This window comes from Hibiscus syriacus, unplaced genomic scaffold (assembly GCF_006381635.1).
Source record: "Hibiscus syriacus cultivar Baekdansim isolate YM2019G1 unplaced genomic scaffold, ASM638163v2 tig00110819_pilon, whole genome shotgun sequence".
Classification (NCBI taxonomy): Eukaryota; Viridiplantae; Streptophyta; class Magnoliopsida; order Malvales; family Malvaceae; genus Hibiscus; species Hibiscus syriacus.
In genome coordinates this window covers 2,083,810-2,092,161 of record NW_024062875.1, presented here as the reverse complement: position 1 = coordinate 2,092,161, position 8,352 = coordinate 2,083,810, and the positions used below count along the sequence as shown (strand labels likewise).

General features: G+C 30.2%; 1 protein-coding gene across 1 annotated transcript; it reads left to right on the top strand.

Moving 5' to 3' along the window:
• Positions 1 to 5,049: 5,049 nt before the first annotated feature.
• On the top strand, positions 5,050 to 7,792 carry LOC120142131 (putative E3 ubiquitin-protein ligase XBAT31). The gene is made up of 8 exons (XM_039156875.1): positions 5,050 to 5,394; positions 5,532 to 5,591; positions 5,677 to 5,748; positions 5,854 to 5,975; positions 6,075 to 6,215; positions 6,340 to 6,447; positions 6,787 to 7,051; positions 7,490 to 7,792. The coding sequence occupies exons 1-8, from the start codon at positions 5,215 to 5,217 to the stop codon at positions 7,790 to 7,792; spliced, it is 1,251 nt and encodes a 416-aa protein (XP_039012806.1). The 5' UTR covers positions 5,050 to 5,214.
• Positions 7,793 to 8,352: the final 560 nt, after the last annotated feature.

Below are 8,352 nucleotides of genomic sequence, written 5' to 3'. Positions count from 1 at the left end.
AAATAACATACATTTGGGACCTTCCCCTAGAAAAAAAAACAAAAAAAAGGCAGTGCTTTCCATTCTAACAACAGCAACCTGCAACCACCTCTTTACGGAGTGGCAAGAAAACTGGAATTCTGAGGCATATAAACATTGATTTCCGTTGCTGTCTCTTCAAAGTAAAGTTGTTTTTGGTAAAAATGAACAACTACCATTTTTCTTAGAAAGCTTGACAAAAAAATATATCGGAAGTCAAAAACCAGACGCTAATATCACTGCAATAAAACAAGAGCTTAATAAAATATATGTCAGCCAAGAGGATGCTTAATCGTGCACGAAACAAATTTCTTAAGCATATGATTTAGCATGACAACAACAACTACACCAAACCATTAAACTCCTTATTCATTCGGAATCCTATTGATGTCTGCGTCTAAGATCCCCTTCGGCAATGGCATGGCCCATCCACTTTCTTGCAAGCCATATATACTTCTAACCCATGCATGCTTTTCCAGTAAAAGATTCTACTTTGAACCCTAATCATCTTTCTTTTTTATTATTGTTAATAACTTCATCATATTATCCACCAATGAAATCGGAAAGAGTTAACCATTAACAAGCAGTTACGTGGAATCTTAACCTAAAGATCCCCTGCATTCTTTGAAACTTGCTTATAATAATTAATAACCCTTGATTTTTCCCCCTAAGGTGGTCTAATCGAAGCTTAAACAATCACTGGTACAGTTGCTCAGGTGATGGACCCAATGATGATGACTCGGTTTTAAGGTGGAAAATGGAAGTCAAAGCAATATTAGGAACTTATTTCCAATCAAAGTGTTGCTTTCATTTTATAATAATGAACAAGATATTTATGAAACCTGGTAAGAAAAACAGATGTAGTTTTCCATTGAAATAACTGGTTTCAAACTTTAGATTATCATATATTATACTATTGTCCGCATGTGAATTAATCAATAAATAAATTAGTTATTAAAAGTTAAATTTTTTAAATATTATGCCGATATTTTATTCAAATAATTAACATCGTTAATTATTTAAAGTAGTAAATAAAATTATAAGAGTAAAAAACCAAGTATGCAAAATTTGAACACGGTAAAGAAACCAAAACCCGAATTTGACAAAAGTAAAATAGTTTATATTTGAATAGGTCACAGATTCAACTATTGAGTTGGGATTTTATCAACTTGTGAATTGAAAAATAATAATAATAATTGAATACAGTCGTGGAGACCGAACTTACATCACCGGTTCTAGATAATTATTAAATACAAAGAAAAAAATAGTTTCTTTATTCAATCTAAAACAAAATTCTGTTTTGAACCCAGAGAAATTCTACTGGGATTAGGTAATTTGAGGTCCGACCTCTAAATAGTAAAGGAAAAAATATTTGACCCACAATTCCACAAGATTACTAGTGGTAATTAAAAAGAAAGCCATATATTACTCACAAAATTACTACTGGTATTAGTTTCTTCAGCTGTAGTACATAATGTTATTTTTTTATTAATAGATATATAATGTTATTTATTTATACTAGTGTAGAATTAATTTGAATGTTAAGTTTTGAGTAAATAAAAATTTTCTAACAATTTATTTGATATAGAAACTTTTAACTATTAAATGTATATTGATACATATAATATATATATATATATATTGTTATGCCAGGGAATTAAACTTTCATTATTGTTCCTTAATTATTACATGCTCTTTCACCTTGTAATTTGCAATCCTATTGTCTCGTTTTTCTTATCGTTTTTGTCGTGAAAACATGTGCATATGATGCCATACTTCATCATACTCCAATTTCCATGCACGCAGATATCTTTAAACCCACACAAAATCTTTTTGGAAAAACTAGGACCACGGTACCTTTTTTAATACTTAATTTTATAGAAGTCCTCAAAAGTTCTCGATCAGATATTTGATCCATCCTCAAACTTCAAAATATATTAATTGAATTACTAAAATACTAAATATTACATAAATCAGATTTTTTTTATTAATATGATTATTAGTTTGAGCTTTAAATGTTACCCGAGATATGATATAAATTATATTCAAAATATGTGAATTAAATTATATTTTGATCATCATATTTTATATATATTTCATGTTAGATATAAATTTATATATAATATTATTTAAATTAGTATTGAATAAATGATTATCCAATTCATTCTTTATCTTTAAATCGAAAGATATTGTATGTTTAAATATACTCAAACCTATATCCTCTTAAATGTTATAATAACAAATCATACCAACATAGTTAAAATTTGGTTAGAAAAATTAAGTTTTTTAATAAATGTTTATATAGATGGATGAGATGTTGAAGAGCATACACAATGATACAAGATCGATTGTCATTGTTCTTAATTAAATGTTAATTTACTCTTCATGATCAAGGTTACTATGATGAAAAAACAATGCTAAATTAAAATTGGAACGTGTCTGGTAATTTAGATTTTTATCCTCAATTCTATTAATTATATGGATTGAAAATTATTTAAATATTATTTTACGATATATAAGTTAACACAATTATTTTAAAAATATAAATTCTTAATTTATCTTTAAATTGTAACGAATGCTTTAATACTTTGCTTTAGCTTTGACATTACCATTATTTTCTTTTGATAGAAGTAGTTAGTTTACTAAAAATAAAAAATATATTTAAATATATTATATGATTACAACCACAACTGTAAACTAAACACATAATTAGGATTTTTTTTTATAATCATTAACATAAAAAACTAGCTACTCAAGATTACATAAAAACCATACAATGAAAATGTTAAAAATCTAACCAAATAAACTCGAACAAAAGGTAGATACAAATATATGATTGCATCGACAAATGAACCACAAAAAGGGATCAAGCTTTGAAAGACCATAGATAATCGTAAACTAGAATCGAGCGACGTGAAAAAGCTATCTATGAAACAAATTATGTATCCAAATCCAATATGAGTGTCCAAAGTATGGAAAATCAGCATGACAACAAATAAATTATAAGTGTCATTTTGATAAATTATGACGATGTCAAATCTAATATTGAGAAAAGAATAAATAAAAATAACCACCAAACGATAAAAAACTAACCAAAAGACAAGAAGAAAATGTGCAATAATATATAAAAAAACGTGAAATAAAGATATAGTTATTAAAAATTAAAAAAATAAATATGTAATATAATATAATATAAACAATGAATACTGACAGTCAACAATCAATATTAAAATTAGTGTCGTCACTAATTACAAAGACAAAGATAAATAAAAAGATATTAGCGAAAAAAGAATATCAAAAAATAATGTCATCATTGAATACAGATTGACATTAGCAAATTTTAGGTAAAGGAGAATGGAGATTTGAAAAGAATTAATGGTTAATTTAACTAAAAATCATAAAAGCTACACCAATTATGTTACTTACGACATTGATATCCTACACGTCAACTCTTTTTATATGAAACGTTCAAAAAAGTGGTTCCAAAGGAAAAACAATTGAATGTTCAAACATAAGAAAATTAATCCCTCCATCGAATGTTTTCTTTATACTATAACTATTTCCCCCCAAGACAATGCTTAAACTATGCAATCATCAAAATACTCATCTTTTTATTTATTTAATTATTTCATCTATTAGTTTTCTTTTGTTAGTAAATCCTCGTCTTTTTTTGATATACTGTTGATATTCCCTGCTTTGAATCCTTAGATTGGATTTGGACACCCGTTATGAGTTCGTAAATAGTTTTTCACGTCGCTCGATTATGATTTACAATTTATCGATGGTTTTCCATAGTTTGATCTCTTTTTGCCGATGCGATCATATATATTTGTATCTATCTTTGTTTGAGTTTTCTTGGTTAGAGTTTAATATTTCATTGTATGGTCCTTATGTGATCTTTAAATTACTAGTTTTGTTTCAATGATTATAAGAAATTATCTTAATTATATGTTTAATTTACGATTATGATTATAAATGTTTATTATAATTAAGTATATTTTCTATTTTAAATAAAATTAGTGATATTTTTCAAAATCTCAAAAAAATAAATAAATTATTTCATCTATTCTAATTACAGATTTTAAACCAAATTTATAGCATTTTCACTATTTTGTACTTTTCATTATAATTCTTTCGGTGCTTATAATATTTTATAATATGTATGCTATCGTCATGTAAAAATGTATGTAGTGTTTTATATTTTTACATCAATCAACATATTTATTGACTTGGTTATCAACCTTTATACAAAAAATTATATTTTAATATACATTTTTATTGAGACATATTTTTATGATACCTGATTAAAATAAATATCATTTAAATCTTGATAATATTATATTTATTAATAATAAAAAATATTTTAATAGTAAACTCCTAATTCACAGGGTAAAGTCGGTCTCCTCAGCCCAAAAAATTAAAATTAAGCCATTTAATTTTTTAATAAAATAATTAGCACCGTGGGAAAAACGACAAGAGCTCTTAGTCAAAACCACCTTAGCTCCAGTTGACACGCTGCAATTGCAATGGCTGGACATTTCAATGTTTTTTATGTTTAAGCCGTCTAAATACTAAAGATAAAATGTTTTTTATGTTATTATGTTGGAGGGATACTTTATAATGATACGATAGTATTAGTTTTAATTTTTAATAGAAAGTGACCGAAATAGAATTAAAATATAATTTTAGATATAATTTTTTTTTAAAAATAATTAAATGCCAATACATAACCAAAGTGATAATTATATGACTAAATACATATTTTATCCTATATTTTAATAACCTAGCCTTGTTAAAAAAACAATTTACCCTCATAATTTTACACTTCCCAATCGTACGGATAATTTTCAACAAAGGAAGTAATTGACGGCTGATATCTTCCCCCCAAAACAAATATCTGACAACTGCCCGTAGCTTTGTTCTTGTAATCGTGACGGGCAGCTCCCACTTCTCTCCTCGGGCAGATACAAACTCCAATAAGTTAAAAAAACTAAATAATACTATTAAATAAAAAAATGTTTATTTATTTTTCTCTCTTCACTCGCTTTTGAACAACTACTTAAATGTGAACTTTTGCCAAAATTAAACGAGGCCAGGCCACCACCACACACCACCAACCGCCACCGGAGGGCCTCGCCGACGACGGGTGGTGAAAGCTAGTAGTAGCTGTGAACTCTCGTTTTTTTCTATTGAAAGATGGGTCAGGGGCTGAGTTGTGGGGCGAATCAAGAGAATGAGTTCTATGGTGCAGTTAAAGTTGGAGATATTGAAACCGTGGAAGCTTTGTTAAAGAGAGAACCCAGTCTTCTATATCATACAACCGTTTATGATCGCCTTTCCGCGCTTCATATAGCTACTGCTAATGGCCAGATCGAGGTGGGTACTGTGTAGTTCATTTGCAGGTGTCTGAAGATTACTTTTTTGGGATTATGTTAGGCTCTTTTTAGCTTTCTATATCTATATTTGGTTTCAATTCATTGATTTGAAAATGTGTGCTCTTTATTCGTTGGTAGATTTTGGGTATCCTTTTGGAAAAATCCTCGAACCCGGATGTTGTGAATCGTCACAAGCAGGTAATTCATTTTTGAAACTTTTGAGTTCTATTTGGTTATAGATTATCTTTATTTAGTTTTTGTGTTTCCTTTTCAATGTTTTCAGACTCCACTTATGTTGGCTGCAATGCATGGGAAGATCTCCTGTGTGAAGAAGCTCATTGAAGCTGGTGCCAATGTGAGGCATTTTTCTTTTCTTTTTTAAATTCTCAGGAGTTGCACTTTAATCTTTTTTTGTGTGTTGAAAATATAATTTTGAATGATCTGATATATGCTTTTTCAGATCTTAATGTTTGACTCCCTCCATGGAAGGACTTGCTTGCACTATGCAGCCTATTATGGTCACTTTGACTGCCTTCAAGCCATCCTCTCTGCTGCTCAATCGAGCCATGTTGCCGTTTCATGGTTGGCATCATATCGCGTAATCTATTTTTGATTAATTGGATGATTGATCTCAGTTTTTATTGATCTTATATATATTTTCTGGATCGGGTATAATATCAGGGGATATGCACGGTTTGTGAATATAAGAGATGCTAGGGGAGCCACTCCCTTGCACTTAGCATCCCGTCAAAGACGGCCTGAATGCGTTCATATCCTGTTAGACAATGGTGCTCTTGTTTGTGCTTCAACTGGTGGATATGGGTAATAATTTTTTTTCCCAAAAGCCGTTCCTTATAATTGTTTTTTTTTGTGTGTGTGTGTGTGTGTGTCTGTGTGTTAATCTTTTACAAATGAATATAGTGATTGAATTTGTTTTGTTTTTCAGTTTTCCAGGAAGCACTTCTCTTCATTTGGCTGCTAGAGGTGGATCTCTCGATTGTATCCGTAAGTTGTTGGCCTGGGGTGCCGATCGTCTTCAAAGAGATGCATCTGGGTATAGTTTAATTAACTAATGATTATATGGATTTCTAAATTATCATCTTATTGCAAATCTTTTGTTCTTCAAGTTTTTATTTGATTGTTTTGAGAGATTCCTGATTTAGTCTCATTTATATTCTAGTCAATCTTTTTGTCTTACATAGTCTGATGTAAAGTGGTGGGAATCTATTCCTTGGCCTTGATGCTTTTTCCTTTCTTTTTCTCTTACCATATGTGATAATGATATGATGCATGTCTAATTATTTCGACGAATGGATCTGTGCCACTATATATATTTCATTTGATTTTGATTATTTTTGTTAAGACTTGCTGTTGTTATGTTTGTATGTTACAGGAGAATACCATATGTAGTTGCTCTTAAGTACAAACATAGAGCATGTGCCGCTCTGTTAAATCCTTCATCAGCCGAACCTCTTGTTTGGCCAGCACCTTTGAAGTTCATTAGTGAGCTCAACGATGAGGCAAAATCACTATTAGAACAGGCCTTAATGGAGGCAAACAGGGAAAGGGAAAAGAACATCTTGAAAGGAACAAGTTATGCACTTCCATCACCTTCACCCGTGCACTCTGATTCGGGGTTAGATGACACTATATCTGAGGTAGAACTCTGGAACCAAAACCATGCATTCGATTTCTATTTTTACTTAACTAAATTTTTGTTCAAAGTTGGTTTCTTTAACTCTTGAATGAAAACCATTTTGTCATTTCTTGATATCTATCCCATTAAACTTGTTGTGTTTGAAAGCATAGATTTGTCCTTGGCTATCTTGGTTTCGTTAGTGGTCCAGGACGAAATTGTTTAGTGATCTAGCGGTATACGGATAAATTCTTTTTTACTCTAGCGTACTATGAAACCTATATTTAAGTTGGCATAATCCCCATTTTTGCATTGACCCTACTGTTTAGCTGTTGGTTGCTAGGGTTATTATGAATAAGTTGTGGACCATGTTTTTCTTTTATTACATGAACTATTTACAACAATTTGCAGTTGGCTATAATGGATCTTATATATTCACTGGGGAACTCTTTCGATGTAGGCTAGCGATGCCGAAGTATGCTGCATATGCTTTGAACAGATCTGCACGATTGAATTTCAGGACTGTGGCCATCAAATGTGTGCACAATGCACACTGGCCCTTTGCTGCCACAACAAGCCAAACCCCACAACCGCACATGTAACACCCCCGTTATGCCCCTTTTGCCGGAGCACCATTGTCCGGTTGGTGGTAGCTAAGATAAAAGATTGCGACGATGCCGATCACGAGATGGACATCAGTTCCCCGAAGCTGAGAAAAATCATTTTAGATACTAAACTTAGAGGTATATTATTTTGTTACTAAATTTTTGACATTATATTGTTCTAATTGTCATCAACAACTACTCGTAGCTTTCACCAGCCGTCTTTATAACAATCAATATCGAAATGCATCTCTATTTTTTTTTCTATGATTTCATAAATCTACTCCAAATTAAAAAATTATATTAATAAACAATTTTTTATAGGATTGTTTTTTTCATAAATCCACTCAATTAAAAAATTATATTAATAAACAAAGAAAAAATATTCATAGTTATTTAACTCCTGAAATTTTAAACTTTTATATATTTAATATATTTTTATTTTTACCTTTTGAGATAAGAAAACATGATTTTTTAAAATGGCATCCTCAACCCATGGAAAGAGTCAGATCCAAGGACTCTTGTCCCCACCAAAGTTCCAGTCCTAAAAATAGGAGAGTGTTGATCATTTGACTGTAATTATATATTGTTCGATTCCCAAGTATTTATGTATCAAGTATGAAGATTTTTCTTTGAATAAAGTGGAAGTGATGAAATCATGTTTGGATGTTGGTTTTTAATGTTTCCATCATTTCATGTCTCGTTTCTTCTGATTGCAATT

What these genes read in the sequence shown, in the direction of transcription:
- LOC120142131 (XM_039156875.1), top strand. Translation starts at nt 5,215, where the DNA reads ATGGGTCAGGGGCTGAGTTGTGGGGCGAATCAAGAGAATGAGTTCTAT. An exon ending in TTGTGAATCGTCACAAGCAG is followed by an intron (nt 5,592 to 5,676) that starts GTAATTCATTTT and finishes CAATGTTTTCAG; the next exon opens with ACTCCACTTATGTTGGCTGC. An exon ending in AGCCATGTTGCCGTTTCATG is followed by an intron (nt 5,976 to 6,074) that starts GTTGGCATCATA and finishes GTATAATATCAG; the next exon opens with GGGATATGCACGGTTTGTGA.